Raw genomic sequence first — 17,467 nt, forward strand, 5'->3', positions numbered from 1 at the left:
CAGCCGTTGGAATTAAAATACCACTGAATTTAGAGTTATTGTGAATATCAAGGTAAACTCACACACTATGATTTCTGAAAGGAGGTTTTCAGGCAAATACATGTATTTCTATTTCTGTGCAGTGAAGACAGTGGTATTTCAAGATACAACATGTGATTTCTGGAAATCTAGCAGTAGCAGGTGTAAGCATGAGCCTCTGCTGTTCCCGCCCCTCCCCCTCCCTGCTCCGCCCTGCTGCACCCAGCTCTCCTCTTAAATCCCTGCTGCTGTCTCAGCTAACGCAGGGATGTGAGTTCTTAATGACAGCGATACATGACTCAGTTTAGACACTCCACATTTATTGAGTCCACTTCATATGCTGAATTTTGCTGTGTTTTCCCACACAGAATTTTCTATGCTGCACTAACGAGCACCAAAGTATATAAGTGACCCAATATAGCATTTTATTTCAATGCTTCTGAGAGAACAACTGCACAATCCATGATGTAGTACTGACAAAGCTTCAGACACTGTTCAGTATTGATATTTGAGGTTAAAAATGACAGTCAATCTGATTAACAAGTGATCTGGAGTAGATTGAGGGAGAGGATCATAAAAAGATAATAAAGAGGCTTTACTAATAATAGTTGATGCAAGATTTATTCAAGATTTTCAGGTAAAGCTGTTTTTATACTGCATTTAAAATGTATCTTTTGCTTTAAATAAAACTTTTTATATGATAATAGATGCTGCATGGTAAAAAAAAAAACAGTGTAACCACATATAAACTGGCTATAAATATTCACCATACTGCGCTAACTGATGGTGCCATCAATAGATTTTATTGATCAGTTAACGTGATGCAAACTACAGAAAACAGCATGCATTCTCTTGACTACACTTCAGCAGAGTCTGAAGGTATGAGGAGTTGTGTGTCTCCTCAGGACTGCCGCTGTTTTGCTCGTTCATATCAACAGGCTGTGAATGATTTCATTTGCATAGTGTGAGCACGAACACACGTGACATTACCGCGTCATAACCTCCCAGACCCTCCCAGTCTTCAGACCAGTGTAGCTGACGTCAGGGTAAAGAGAACTGAAGGGGAAATGCAGCTAATCCATAAGATGTATTCACTTCACTGTTCTCTGCTCTCTCTGTAACAGTGTTAGAAAACTACAAATCATGAGCCATATATTCATGTCGTGTTTGTTGTTTCTGGTAGCGGTCAGTGCAAATGTCATTGATTATTACCATGGTAACATGCTGTAGGTGTTAGGCATTTGCCTGCTTGTGTCTTGTGTTTGTGTCAGTATGTGACACAGTCTGGCTGTTCTGTGGCTGAAATGAAGACTGGACCAGACTTATGGACTAGGGTTAGACCGTCTCTCCATAGGAATTCAAGCATTTTTAATACCTACATTTGCACTCTACTCAGTCAGCATACCCCACATTGTTCAAACCCCTGACTGCAGGTGACTGTCCACCCTTCTGTTTCTGTCTTTGTGTGAGCTTACCATGGTGAAGAAAAGAAAAGGATGTAATGTTATTGTCCAGGAGACGGTATAGGGCCTGTGGCTGCAGTTAGCCTGCTGACCAGCAGATGGAGCCACAGCTCCACCGTAGACACTGAGGCAGAGACGTTGGTCCCGCTCCTCACAGCTCTGACTAGGACAGGTTTTCCATCCCACCGGCTAGATAATCGTCTTCACCTTGCTGGTATTAAATACTGGTCGGTTGAAATGACGAGCAGCAGGGCTCAGTGACTCAGTTCTTTACTGGACGTACAGTACAGTTCAATACACACCAGAAGCAAATGGTTAAAGGAACCTGTTTTGTTTTGCTGGCTGAACATGCCATATGTGTGTGTGTGTGTGTGTGTGTGTGTGTGTCTACACACGAACATGCCTGCCAGATGGCAGACAGACACAAAGATGCCTCTTTCACCCTTATTTATCATTTATTCCCTTATAGCATTATGGCTGGTTGACCGCCCCCTGAATGACTGACTGTCTGTCTGTCTGTCCTTGTGGCCGTTTAACATGGTGCTTGGTTCACCGGTTGCCTGGACGCCGGCTCCTCTGGCTGACTAACCCGGTGGCTGACTCAATCACAGACTAGTTTGTCTAACTAAGTGGCCGACCGCTCCGCTCACCAACAGACTTGAGATTCCTGGATGACAAACTGGCGGCCTGCTCCGCTGAGTGATTCACCCACCGACTGTTTCTGCCTGACCGTCTGACTGACTGACTGACTGACTGACTGACTGACTGACTGTCTGGTTTTTCAGATGAGGTCAGAGCAGCAGAGGGCTGCAGCTGCGAGGATAGAGTGCTGTTTTGTTTTCTCCTCAGGCCCGGACCAAACACAGACAACATTGTTACAGTACAGCGGAGACAGAGGGGGGTGGACAGAGCATGGGGGGGGGGGGGGGGGAGAAGAATTCTAGATGGTGAAAGGAGTCTTAGAAAGAGGGGGTGGTCCAGGGATTCATAGAGAGACTGAAAAGATGGGTGATAAGGAAGAGGTGGTGGAGGTACGGTCGGACAGACCGCCATGTGTGATGCTACAGGTTGAATCCATACAGCAGCGTAGCTAACGTGAAGTGCCGTTTAGTTTGAGGGAAGCTGCGAGGACAGACACATTAGCAGAGAGAGAGGACAGATAGATAGATGGAAGAAAGAGAGATTCTCCATTGTGTCCAATTATAGGCCGTGCTCTGTCCTGTCCTCTCCCCAGCTGATTGAAAACCTGGAGCTGGATTCTGCTGGGTAATCAGGACCGGCACAGACTGTGTGGACAGTGTACTGTCGGGACCGCATGTCGAGCGCTCACAGACTGGTGGGACAGTGTGCTGTAGGACTAAGACCAGGCCTCTAGCAGCATCAGGGACAGCAGTTACCTCTGGTCTTAAATCAATAGGACTTGATTCTTTTAAAGGGATAGTTCAACATTTTGGCAAATTGGCCCATTGCCATAATCCCTATAGTCATAGCAGTAGGTTCGTTTCCTTTAATTGTCGGTGCAAGCTGTTTTTAGAACGGCGGAGCAGAGCCGTGGGCTACGCTACAGAGGCTAATGGGATTTCTTGGTTTCCCTCAACAAACTCATCAAATACACAATCCAACAACTCCAAAACGCTCTGGTGGACAAGTTGTGACCTGCACATTCACCACGCTATGAGATAATAACGGAATGTTATATTATTATCAAATACACAATCCAACAACAGAAGGGTACGAGACAGAGTTACCTCGAAAACAACTCTGTCTCATAGCTGTCTTTATGTTTGTTTTGTTGTTGTTGTTGTTCAAGTGTGTATTTTATGTGGACCTACTGTGCTGCTCTCTTGGCCAGGACCCCCTTGCAAAAGAGATTCTGAATCTCAATGGGATTATTCCTGGTTAAATAAAGGTTAAATAAAAATAAATTGGCTTGTGTATTTGATCAGTTTGATGAGGGAAACCAAGAAATCCCATTAGCCTCCGTAGCGTAGCTCTGAGCAGCTCGCAGCACGGCTCCATCGTTCTAAAAAACAACATGCACCGACAATTAAAGGTAACGAACCTACTGCTAAGACTATAGGGATTATGGCAAGGGCCAATTTGCCAAAATGTTGAACTATCCCTTTAAGTCCTTTTAAAGCCAAGAGAGATGCAACACATTTGGTCATTTAATCTGGTGACTGAAGGCCACAGCTTATGACATCATTATTCACACTCAGCACATTATTCAGTGACCCCTCCCGTGGTCTGTGGACGGGAGCCTTGTCGTCTCGTTTATTTCCTCATTCGTCAAGTTCCTCCTTTAATGTTTTTTTTGTGTGTGTGTGTGTGCAGGCTGGTCAGGAGTCATTCCGGTCCATCACCAGGTCTTACTACAGAGGAGCTGCAGGAGCGCTGCTAGTCTATGACATCACAAGGTACTGGCCAATCACAGGCCACTCTACACTCTGTAGCCAAGCTGAGCTCCGAAACATTTAGAAGTCTGATGCTTAGAAATTATATTATTGTTATTATTATAATGTCCTGGAAACACGTTTTTAGTAAAGAAACTGTAGTTAAATAAATCGTTACATGGAACTCATCACATTTACTGCACAGTAATTTTGTGAAAGGCAAATTATGAAGTGAATGATGAAACGTTTCTTTTCTATTGAACCTTTTCATCTGATAATTTCTGTGGGTTTTTAGGTATTTCCTCAAATTATAACACAGACAGCTGAGTCAGATACACATAACACCATTTTCTGGGGGGGTGGAACAATGTTTGTTCCAGAATATACACATGCATGAGAGGACAGCTGCTTTATCTATGATCAGTTTATCAAAGTATCGTCAGACTGAAACCAGAATTCTGCTTTTTCTGCAGACGGGACACCTTCAACCACTTGACGACCTGGTTAGAGGACGCTCGCCAACATTCCAACTCAAATATGGTCATCATGCTCATTGGCAACAAGAGGTACGGTCCGCTTTGCTTCAAGATACATCACAGTGTGAGTCGGCATAGGATTCATATCAGGCATCACCAAACGGCCGACCTCGCTCCAGACCCGGACCAAGTGATGGTTCTGTCCGGACCCGTGACCGTGACTCGTTCATTTATCTCCGATAAATGAACGAGAATAGATCACTTTCATGGAGCATTGTTTTTTTCCGACACTCAGATGGCGGGCGCAGCTAAGACAATAGCTTCACTCAGTTGAGCCAATCAAATCATTGTTTACACTGCACAGCCAGGGAGAGGAAGAGAAAGGAGAAGGAGCTTGCTTCAAAATAAGAAAAGTAGTCCCAGCCTAAAGAATGTATGGTCTTTCAACTGGGACTGTAATTTAAGAAAAAAAGAGAAAAGTAGTTGTTCAAGGCTGTTAGCACTTTTTTCTAAAAGAAGTACTTTTTAATTAATTTAATTCTGAGGTTTCTGTCTTGTTCTCTCGAACTTGAATTGCAGGCCTTAAATTCATTCTCTTGGGGCTACTTTTATTTATGGTAAAATAGATAGTTGTTTACTCTTCAAGTCCCATACAAGTGCACTATGTTAAAAATTCCCTGCGTTGAAAACTGGCAATACATATTGTTGAAACCACAGGAAGATGTATGTCATTGATTTTATTTAATGGACATAGGGTAGGCTATAAGACTTTATGAGGTTCAGACCTTTTACTTGGAGGAAATTTTAGTAACTGGACCTCAGTGAATTTTAATTAAATACCCCTGATTAGACCGTTCCAGTAGGAAGTGGTGTTTTTGCTGTTGATGGTTTCTTCAACAACACTCCGTTATGTTTGCACCTGGCCCTCTCTCTAAAAGAAAATAAAACAGTTTGACACTAACTTCAGTGAAATACACATTATAATCAGATTTAGATAAGGCCCTGCTCCAAACCTGTGCTGATTCCTCTCTGTAGACACTTTCTGTTTTCTGTAGTTGAGCCTACACAACATGGTGTTACGTAAAATCAAGTTACATCAAAAGAGATCTGTTGCTGTCTGTTGTTGCAGAATTCTTGAGACCTCAGCGGCTCCAGAAAACACTTATTCACTTTATTCTACGGAGTTGTTTTTTAAAATACAGAAAAAATGCAGTTTTTTTCTGTCCACACTCAGTAACACACGATGATGATGTGAATGGTAATTTTACAAATCTCTGCAAATGAATTAAAAACGACACTGAAAGCTTTAGAGATGGTCCGAACCTGATCAACACAATGATCACACACAGTACAGAGTTCTTTCTTTTGTCCTGACATACAGATGTGTCCAGCTGTGTGCCTTCCTATAAACTATGTGCTATAAATCCACCTCAGTCCATTTAGTGCAGCTCCAGACTTCATCACTGTAAGATTTTAATGGTCTAAACTAATTTAGCCACTCCTAGTGTGCTGGTAGTGACAGATAACACCAACCCCATGTTGGATTTACTCCGGGGGACACGCCGCCTCGCATGTGCACCGCCACGGCTGCGCTGTTGTAAAATACTGCCTGCATGCGTCAGGGATTGACAAATGGGCAAGACGCCGAATCTCCAGATCACGTGACGCAGCTGCGAGGAGCGAGAGACGCGCGTCTCACGCGAGCAGTGTGTCAGCTCTAACCCGTCAACATGGGCACTGAAATGAAAACTAAGACGCTGTGCAGCTGCCACACAGCCAGTGTGTGTGTTCCAGGCCGCACACTGTTGACCTGAGCACAGAGGCTTCAGTGGGAAATGATCAAAAAGGAAGACTGTGGGTCTATTGTCTGATTTCTCAAGACAAATCAGAGGACGAGATATTAACAGTATGTTTTATTTTCTCAACAGCAGGCAGGGATGTCGGTTTGTGTTTTTGTGTATATGACTGTAGGATGTCCAGAGACATTAGACTCATATAGAATAAAAACCAGATTGTTATAGAGAGACTGTGGGTGCAAAAAAACTCAACTCAAATTTTGTTTATATAGCACATTTAAAAACAACCTCAGTTTCCCAGAGGGCTGCACAACATAAATACAGTCCATTGCCAGCAATATAGATAATAAAAAATAGCATAAATTACCAACATAGATTAACAATAAATATTAGGGCAATAAAAACAATGACTAAAATAAGGTAAAACAAATTAATAATAAAATTAAAATAAAAAGTCAGGGTGTCAAACTTCCTTGAGTATTATTTTTGCCTTAAGTGGACAACTCAGAAATGTATGTCTGCACACATCTAGAAGTGTGTTTTACTGCACCGTTTCCGTCCATCAATCTAAACTCAAGAAGCCTATCATGACTTTTTGTTCATTGAAACTGAAACCTACTGTATAACTCAGAGTGTGAAGGGCTGTGAATACTTTCTCTTGTCTAAAAGAGGAAGTTCACTTCTATACTAAACCTCAACCATGTATTGACAAAACAAAGAGCGTTACGTAACAGTGTTATGGAAGATAAAAAAAAAAGGTTATACACATTATGTAAAAAGAAACACCTTGGACCCAATGCAGGCTGGTTTTAATACATCTATCAGTGCTCTGTTGGTGCGTTAGCACATTAAAGAAAATGGTTGTTCATACTGAAGAAGTTCAGTGCTGTTTTGATTTGTTCTCTTTTACAATCGTGTGTTTTCAGTGACCTGGAGTCGAGGAGAGAGGTGAAGAAAGAAGAAGGTGAAGCATTTGCCAGAGAACACGGCCTCATATTCATGGAGACCTCAGCCAAGACTGCCTCTAATGTCGAGGAGGTAATAACACACACGCATACACACACGTGCATAGATTTAGCCACGCATTAGGCAACACCCTCATTTCAAACTTGTTTTAAAATCTGTCTTGAATATAATCTACTTCCTGTAGACCGACACTGAACAGCTTTTTCCTCACATAGAAATATTTTCTCTGTGAGAAGGGCGACACCAGAATGTCACACATATTATCTGCTATTTCACAGATATCAGTGCTGCCTGTTGACTTCTCTTTTTTTTTTTAAGCACAATGCAAGCATGTAATTTTTCCACTCAGGACTGATAGCAAATGTTTGAATAAGCCATGATTGACTTTAGGAATTGTTTATCATCACCCAACCCTGTCCAGGCTTTGATGGTGTGTTGTCTTCAGCACAGAATTGAAAAGCGTTGTAGATGAAATGATAGATCCATGTTTTGGCTGACATTTGTTCTAGTGCCACAATTCATTTATTTTTTGAATATTTTATTTTGAAGTTTTCAATTATGTAAACAGAACAACTTGTCGCCAGTAGAAACTCAATACTTGATTACACAGTTAACAAAGAGCTATGAGGTAACAGAATAACAACAGCTAAATGAAAAAAGAGAAAAATAATTAAACGACAACAAAAAACACACACATTTACTACATTGTGACACATTGTGACTAAGACAGTGGTTCCCAACCTTTTTTGGCTCGTGACCCCATTTTGACAAATTTCTGGCGATGTGTTTTCACGTGATCGCCGTCAATCAAGATGCACCAGCTCAGATATTTTTATATGCTGCATTTTATCTGAACTCAATTTATATTCAAGAAAGTGAAAGTATAGAATACAGTTGTTTAAGATTGTGTGTAGAATTTTTATCATAATTTTAAAAAGAATGATAATTAGTTTACATTTTTTTTGGGGGGGGGTCAGGCAACTCCATTTGAATTCCAGGCGACACCACATGGGGTCCCGACCCCAAGGTTGAAAAACACTGGACTAAGACATCTCAAACATTGTACCTGGACATTAGTATTGGTTTACAATTGAACCACTTCAAAGTCTAGTGCCACTATGAAGTAAAAATGTCATGACCTCAGTAACATAACAACAACAACGGCCAACAAAATGTCTAATGCAGCTGATTCATCATATTCACACTGACACGACTCCCAGTCAACATTTAATCCACTTATAATGTTTGAGTTTGAATACAGCGGGGAAGCTTTACATCTTCTTCTCTCTTTTTTTTGTGTTCATGTGTGGCAGCGTTACAGCGCCACACACAGGCCTGGAGTATGTACTACAGCGTTTTGAGTCGTTTTCAGTGGATCCGTGCGTAGGCAGATATTTCTGCCATGATTTTTTTCAAAAAGAACAAGAAAAAGACCGTTTTTGTGAGGCTGTATTTCAGTGTGGACAAGGCCTGAAAGACACTGCAGCAGGAGAGTTCACCCAGGGGGTTGTGTTTACATCAGAGCTGATCACAATAAATCCCTGCTTCCATTGTGAGTCATTTGACCCTAGTGTGAATGCAAATTGAACCGTTTTCCAATGCAGAAAAGTCTGTTGTTGGCAGGGTTAGTGGGTTGTATTGAAAAGAGGCTAGATGGGTAACATTTAAAATGTTACACCCCCTCATCATGAGCTGTTGAACCTCGGAGCATGAGAGCTCAAAGCTTGACTCTTGTATTTCTTCTCGGTGCTGGAAGGTTGACACAGAGGAGTTTTGCCGCCCTCCTCCCTCGACTTCTCACTGATCAGCACACTACGCCTCTAGTGTCCCAGAAACCCCCCCCGGCTGTGTCGTCCTGGCCTGCTTTTCAACAAGCAGCAGGGGTCTTGCCTCCACATCCAAAGCCATTGGTTGCCTCTCTGCTGGTGGCTCTGGTGGTAGATGTTGCCACGGAGCCTCTTCACCCCTCTTCCAACTGGGGGGGGGGGGGGGGGGGGCAGCACATCCTGGATCAGTGGATGGAGACTGACTGGATATGGAGGGATATTATTATATGTAGCTAATTCAGTCACCTTCCCTCCCCCCCCGACAACATACCGCCACCATCTTCCTCCGTTCTGGTGTTAACTGATACTTTGACCATAAAATGGGTATAAATGGAACTATGTGGTGGTAGAAAGGTGTTGGTGAACTATGCAGAGGTGGCCCTGCCTCCTCACCACCAACACCACACAGATATCACAATTAGTACTGTCACGGTGATTAATTTTTAGTTGACGATTAATTGCTATATAAATAATTGCAATCAACAATTTAATTGTCGTTTTCTACTTCTTTTCTTTTGCAGTATTTCTTTAAATACTGGTTTTTCCACCGTATTGAATGGCTGCATTTCATGTATATTTAGACACTCGGGTGGTGGATCCATAGATGTTTTGTTTTTTATTTGTGGTGTTAGTGCCTTTGACTGCCATCATTTTGCTGCAAATCCAACAAATCGCCTCCTCCAAGTTATTGGACTCTCCTTTCTCATTTGGCTTAAAACCAAAATGTGTTTGGCATTTGCAGCTAATCCAGGAAGCTCATGTAATAGATCCTTATTGAAATTTGGTTGTTGAATATAAGAAATAAAGCCCCTCCAGATTAACAGTTTGTGGCGCTCCACTCAGGGTGTGTGAAAATTTGAGTGTGCAAGTAAATTTTTCATCTACTTGCCCATGTACAACCAGTAAATTTGCCGTTTTATTTTATTATTTAATTTATTTTTTACACTGGTGAAACACTCAAAGAATCTGTAATCTGTCATCACAGGTGTCAGGCCAATGTGTGTGAGGATCATGAATAAAAAGCAAATGTGGGACTTCCGGTTGACGATGTAAGAGAGCAGACGTCGGTTTCAGGTCTCCCGATCACACTTGCTTAATTTTCAACTTAAACATCGGACTTTCTTCTCTCAAACTGTCTCAGTGCGTTACAAAGTCACTTCGACACCTTGGACACCAAAATGAGCAACTCTAAACATAAGAAGAGTGGCGGACAAACAACTCCAGTTGCAACTCAAGCCACCACTAGCATAGCTAGCAAACTCTCGGCCATGGCAGCTAACGTAGCCCCTGCTAACGTCAATAGCAGGCTTTTGAAACCGTAAGTTACAGCTTCAAGTCACAACTACGACTTGGTAGCGTTCCAGGTAACCCGTAGCTCGTGTTTTTACCATCCTGTTGTCTGTGAAAGTTCCCTATAACGGCCACTCGTAACTTCCGACCCGTGAACTCGTACCAGATCGAACTGGTATGACTTCACAGGAAGGAAAAACACAAAGTACGAGTTTCTTTGAACGCACCATGAGTTAGCAGCCCCCGCCCTTGTCAGGCATCAATTGGTCCTCGTGCTACGTCACCACATTCACGCGCATCCCTTGGCTGCACACACAGCCCTTCATGCCGTTCTCTCTCCTCATTGGATAACACTTGTATCCCACAAGGAAAATTTTCTCCTCGGGTTACAGCAGAGCAGAGTGACGGAGAGACTCGTGTTTAGGCTGAAATACTTCATGTAAGTGATTGCTGACGGAAAATAGGACTATTTAGGACTTATATTAACAAAAACATTCCACTGATATCTGCTTTAAAGCCAGGGCTCCAGCGTGCGACCTATTGGGTCGCATATGCGACTTAAAACAGAAGTAAGTGGTCCGGTCGTTTTCGCTAATGCTGCGTTCCAGGCAGGCTTTTGAAATCGTAAATTACAGCTTCAAGTCACAACTTACGACTTTGTAGCGTTCCAGGCAACCCACTCGTGTTTTTCCGACCTGTTTTACCGGTGAAAGTCACTATAACGGCCACTCGTAACTTCCGACCGGTGAACTCGTACCAGATCGAACTGGTACGACTTCACGGTCGGAAAAATACGAGTTTCCTTGAACGCACCATAACAGTCCTCGTCCCGACGTCACCACATTCACGGCGTCCCTTGGCTGCACACACAGCCCTGCATGCCGTTCTCTCTCCTCATTGGATAAAAACTGTAGGATACGATAAATGTTTTCTCCTCGGCTCAGAGCAGAGCAGAGTGACTGACAGACCCGTGTTTCAGACCAAACACTCTATGTAAGTGATTGCTGTCGGAAGATATAACTATTTAAGACTTATATTAACACAAATATATCACTTACTTCTGCTTTGATTTCTTAAGGTGCGAGTTAAAATTTAATGTGGTCGCTCCGGTGCTACTACTTGCAGGAGGACGAGTGAAAAAGTTCGTTTAGGGGCTGTTCCCCTAAAACAGTTAGTCTGGAGCCCTGGTGTCATTAAACCACAGTAGAAGAAGAGGGTGCAACGTGATGTCATTAAAGGGACAATGAGGAGTTTTGGAAAGCAAAATGTTTTCACACTACATTTCCCATGAGCCTCCACGCCATGTCATTAAAAGAGGACCAAACATCAAACGGTGGAAAACGACGTGGAAGTGGTGATGAAATCTGACATTTCTGTTAGTTTGATACAGATGAATGGAAACCATTTGAACCGTTAGGCTAAATGATTGTGATCATTAGCCGTTCATATCATTCATATCTACATGGAGCGGGTAAGCTCGGTGCTGGCTGCCATGTGGTGTCGCCATGTTTTTACGTTCAGTGGCAGCGTGACGGTTGGAAACCATGGAAACTCACCGGAGACACCGGAGCTGTCGGCTCAGGTCGTGGTGGCGTCTGTGAAAAGTCACCGCGGTAACGCAGTGAGGAGGAATGGAGCGTTACACTGATGCTGCATTCACCTGCAGTCGGGCAGACGGCCGTCGGTGGCAAAACCAGATGTCATTTTAGTCACAGAAGTGGAGAGAAAGCCGGTAAAACGTGGGTCAGGTAAACAATACGACATCGCCATAACAACATATTGTCACATGTATTGTTTTGCCTCGTGCTGACGGACCACTTGTTTACATAAAGGCTTGTTTATGCCGTTACGTGCAGCGGCTGTCGTCCGTCTGCCGTCTGCCCAATTTCACGTGAATGCAGCATGAAAAATACGATTGAGTTGCGTGCGATATACAACCGCAACGCTAGATGGGACTAATTCCTACACAATATACCTTTAAATGATCATGATCAGGTGATTATGTAATAATTGTGACATGCTCACCTATAACAAGTATCAGGCTCGTGTTGTTCTTCTTCCACTGCAGTGTGATGCTGAGTGTTTGATTGTCCCGTCCTCCCCTCCTGTCAGCTGTTTACCTGTAGCGCCACAGCTCACCATCGTCACGGCGACCCGCCCCTCACACAGACACACCCCCGCTGTTGTTGTGTGGAATGAAGGCAGGCCGTTGTCCTTGGGGACCCTTTTCTCACTTACCCAGTCACATAAATAATCCCATCCTACACAGCACAGCATGCTAGCCAAGGGCACCACAGTGCGTGTGCGTGTGCATGTGTGTGTGTGCGCATGCGCGTGTGTTAGGATATGTGTGTGTGTGTGTGTGTGTGTGTGTTTACATAGATTTTCCTTCTAACCCTCTGCCTGGCCTATATCGTGCAAAATCAGACCCCCACTCTGCTGCTGAGTTGAGCTCTGAGGTGCTCTGGGGTTAAGACGAGGGGGAGGGTGTGTGTGTGTGTGTGTGGTATGATTAATTTGTCTCATTAGTGTCCTCTGAATCCTCCTGATAGCGCTCCTCTCCTCCCTTCCCCTCATCTCTCCTCGCTCCATCCCTCCTCATCCCTCGACGTCCATCATTTGCTTCTTACCTCCGTCACCTCCCCCCTCCCATTCTCTATCCACTCCTTCCCTCTCCTCCTTAACCAACATGTCTTCCTCTTTTTTTTTCCTTTTTTTTTTACCCTCCTGCCCTCTTCCATTCATTTCTCCCTCAGCTGCTTCCTCCTCCTCTTCTTCTTCCTCTTCGTCCCCCTCCCCCCTCCCTCGTATCCATCATCTCCATTTCTCCAGCAGTATATCAACCACTTACGGTTCATACATATTCATAACCTCCACCCTACCTCCAGCAGCATCCAGCAGCCAATCAGTGCGCCGGCTTTACCATGAGGGTTTGTGGGTGGACACCAGGGCTGATGGGATGGTCCTTAGAGGGAGAGAGAGAGATTCCTGTCAGCATCTCCTCACCCTTCTGTTCTCCCTCCCTCACTTCCTGTAAACCTTATTCTCAGTCTCTCGTGTCTTTTTCCTCCTCTTTTTTTTAAACCGATCTCATTCTGTTTTACATTTTACTCTTTTTCTTTTTCTCTTTCTCCGTTCTTGTTGTTTTTCTCCTTTAGTCCTTGCTCTGCGCTCTCTTATTTCCATCCTTTAAACATGATCTCTCCTCCATGTGTTTTTCACTTCTGTTTATCTCCCGTCCTATCGCTCCTGCCCACCTTTGCAACCTACACACATCTGAACCTGATATTTCAATTAAGGCAGCAGCGTACGAGGGCGTGAATGAACAAGGGATGCGGCGCTGAGTCGGAGGGAGGAAATAGGACAGAGTTAACAGGGCAGGAGTCTATTTCCGACTGGGTGTCAGAGAGGAGTTCAGGACATATTTTCAGTTCTAAATGATTCCTCTTAAGGATCACACATTTTTATGGCCTAAAAAAAAAGCCCTTTGTCAAGGCTGTTGGATTTGCAGTTTCATTGTTTCTCTGTAGACTGATGTGTGTGTGTGTGTGTGTGTGTGAGATCATCCCAGTTGCTCTGCAGCTCAGACCCTGGAGACACAAACATTAAGAAAGTGTCCCCGGAGAGGCTTGTGGAGAGATACCACAGTCACAGGCCAGTTGCTCAGGGAGGGAGCTTAACTCCACTTTATTCTCACATCTTTGATCCTCACTTACTGTCCGTAAGCTGTGTGTGTGTGTGTTGTGACTGCGCTCAGATCTTATTGTTGTAGTTACTGTTGACTAGAAGGCGTAGATCTGCTCCAAAGGGTTTCACATCCACTAACAAGGTCTTCAGTGTCATCTAAACTTTAAAAGCCTTAAAGGGTCTCTCTCTCTCTCTCTCTCTCTCTCTCTCTCTCTCTCTCTCTCTCTTGACCCTGTAGAACATCTTCCCTCTCTGATCAGTTTTTCTCTTGAAGCAGACTAATTGCCCCCTGGTGAAAATCCACTTTGGAGAACCTGGAGAGATGACAACAAAATATGAACGAAAACCAAAGGGACTGGGGATGCACCGATCTGATATTAAGATCAGATATCGGCCCAGATATTGACTAGATAGTTAGATCGGGTATCGAGCACCGATCTATTCTGTTCAATTCTATGTTTGTGACACGTGCTACATCACGTGTCACAAACATAGAATTGAACAGAATAGATAGACAACAAACGCAAGGGTTAGGAAAGTCAAGCTTGATGCCTTCACTGACTGCGTTCACATGCAGTCAGTAAAACGTTCATAACCGGAACATTAACAATAAGCCATGTAAACATGAAAAACCTGAATATGCTCATATTCCAGTTTTTAAAAACCCGAAAAAGACCCCTGGGTTACTCCTTTTCTAACCTGAATATTTGGTCATGTATACGCCTATCGGGATATCCCCATTGAAAGGAACATTAATTTGTGTTCTGCGCACGATGGAATCTAGGTATTTTGACCTACAGGAACTGTACTTGTAAATAATACAAATTATATTATATTGAAGACAGGTGTACAGGCGTTTAATCAGCAACTTTTAAACTTCTAATAAATAAATGTGTGCTCCGGCTACAGACTGTAGGCTCCGGCTCTTTCCTTCGGTCAGTCGGAGTTCTCAACGGGCCGGACGTGCCCCCACCGTCCACCCTCTCCCCCGCTTTCGGCTGCCGAGAATAGTTGCTCATACTGCGGCGGGTCCGAGCTTCAACACCCGAGGCCGACTGAGAACTCTAATGAGAAATGAAGCAGCTTAGAAACTGCTCAAACTGCAATCGTGGGCGATGAGAGGTTTTGTACATTCAAGAAAATAGAAATAGACCCGGCTTTTATTCTCTCGATCAGTGGAGGAGAGTGTGGTGAAACAACAAGACCAAAACCCACGACTACCAATATATATAAGCGACTTCACAGAAAAACAAGCCAAAAGTCGCTTTTAACAAGCGGACTTGGCAACTGACGAGACGTTGTCCGTGCGTCGCTGTTTTGATTGGGATATCCCAATTGATTACAATTACCATGTATACAGGTCAGGAATCACCCTGTTTGCTCAGACATGTAAACGGGTTATTCCGAATATTTCAGAAACCGGAATATTGACCTTAACTTGAATATTGACTGCATGTAAACGTACTCACTATCTTCCATGTGGCAAGGTGTATGGTTTATTAATTCAACAGTGGTATTGGTTTGGATCGGTATCGGCTTTGGGACTCAAACTGGTGAAAGCAGATGTCTGCAGTGTCTAGAGTCACCCTGGCGTTGGTTACATCGATGCCAGTAAATACCCCGGCCTACTGCAGTCATGTGACCCCTGGTGTGAAGGCAGATTGTCCCCTTTTCCATTGCCAACACAAGACAGATGTTGGTGTTGTCATTAGCTAGGAAGCCAGATGTAGCATCGGTTTAAATCTAGGTTTTTGTTTTCTGACATATAAACAACACACTGCTGAGAGTACCTTCACATCACCCAACACTCTCTCAGCCACGTGGAGGCGGTTTGACAGTCTCTCTCTGATCAATACTTCATCATGACTGTTCTAAGACCTTATGATTCGGTTTTTGTCCTGACTTGCAGTGTGAATTGTGGGATATAGTATAAACTTATACACTTGTGTCTGTTCCCTTATGTCCAATCAGTTCAGTTTACCTCAAGACAAGTAGATAGACTCAACCAATGTGGAACACAAGTCTTTGAACTGAACACTGAAGCTGTTTTACATAGTTTGTTTGACATTCGGATTCTTTGTAAAAAAAAAAAATTTCGTAAGAGCTGAGTTGTCTCATTTACTGGAGTCGTCATACAAATATGAATCTCCTCTCTGTCTCACTTCCTGTCTCTCTCTCTCTCTCTCTCTCTCTCTGTCAGGCTTTTATCAACACAGCCAAGGAGATCTACGAGAAGATCCAGGAGGGGGTGTTCGATATCAACAATGAGGTAAGACACACCGATCCCTCCCCCTGTCCTTCCTCCAGAAACCTCTTCATTCTTGCTCCCTTTTTTTCCTCTTTCCAGGCCGCCATCTCCCCTCTTCAGCCTTTGTTCTCCTCAGTGTCATTTTCCAGCAGTGTGTGTGGTTTGCCACGCTCCCTCTCTCCTCAAAAAGAGGGGGAAAAAACCTCCTCTCTGCTTCCTTTGACTCCAGCCAAGCAAAACTCCCCATGCACCTCCTCTCACCTGCTCTATTTTCCACACCCTACACTATTCCTCTCACTCTCTCTCTCTCTCTCTCTCAGCATCTGCCAGCTCATAAATTCCTCACATCCCACAAGGTCTCAATCATTCTGTAAGAAAACAAACACGTCAGCCAGTCAGTCTGTAAGCTGCCTATGCAGCCAGTCAGTAAGTTTGCTCTCCAGTCAGCCAGATGGTTATCTTCTTAGTGAAACAGCTCTCCATGCAGGAGCGTCCAGACACCCGGCCTGTCAGCAGGTACAAGTGTTGGTCACACAAGAATGCAGTTTACCTGTGAAAACGTGTCTCAGCTTCTTTTTCATGGAGACAAGACGACACTCAAACCTGTTCTTGGATAAAAATCACAGTCGCAATCGGTGGCACAGGTTCCTTAACCAGGGGAGTTTATGCATTTTACTTGTTTCATTATATTCAGGTGTTTCTCATCAGCTCAGATTTCCTCATCACAGCTCTGAGGCCAAGTCTTTGGAGTAATTGATGGTTAAATGAATGACTTGTAACTTGTTCCAGGGAGAATGGAGGCTCTCTTCCTTCCACCTAGCACCATTTGGCTGCCAGCTCTCGTCTCTGCGGCACTGCGACACAAATGCGCCTCATAACCCGCAATCTCTTGTTTATGACTGATGTGACTACACAAACACGTCGTAACATTGTTTTGGCTTCACTAAAAACAAATGCACATGGCCGGGAGGAGGGTTAGCAACACAGAGGAGAAGCCACCAGACTTACATAGTTCCCCTTTAACTTTTAAAAATGCATTGACCAATCATAGTGAACCAAAGCATACTTCCGGTCTGATCTTTGTTTACTATATCCATGACATACTTTGTGTTGTAAGAGTGAGTGCGTGACCCCTTTAAAGGCCGTTCAGATGTGGCGACTTCTGTACACGTTCACAACCCAAAGCAACACCATAGTGGTGCGCATTAGGTGTGACATGCATTGCAGCAAGTGCAATGGCATGTCATTTGATAAGAATTAAAGGTCCAGTGTGTAATAATTGTCAAGGTTTATTGGCAAAATCT

At 43.7% G+C, this 17,467-nt stretch overlaps 1 protein-coding gene across 1 annotated transcript in view; it reads left to right on the plus strand.

The window, feature by feature from the left end:
• Positions 1-17,467, plus strand: part of rab2a (RAB2A, member RAS oncogene family) — a 37,951-nt gene that overhangs the window by 15,031 nt on the left and 5,453 nt on the right. The window contains exons 4-7 of the mRNA XM_083991926.1: positions 3,816-3,898; positions 4,348-4,440; positions 7,073-7,184; positions 16,116-16,184. Of these exons, the coding sequence (XP_083848052.1) occupies positions 3,816-3,898; positions 4,348-4,440; positions 7,073-7,184; positions 16,116-16,184 (357 nt within the window). The remainder of the gene's footprint in view (positions 1-3,815; positions 3,899-4,347; positions 4,441-7,072; positions 7,185-16,115; positions 16,185-17,467) is intronic.

This window comes from Trachurus trachurus (assembly GCF_905171665.1).
Source record: "Trachurus trachurus genome assembly, chromosome: 17".
NCBI classification, from domain to species: domain Eukaryota; kingdom Metazoa; phylum Chordata; class Actinopteri; order Carangiformes; family Carangidae; genus Trachurus; species Trachurus trachurus.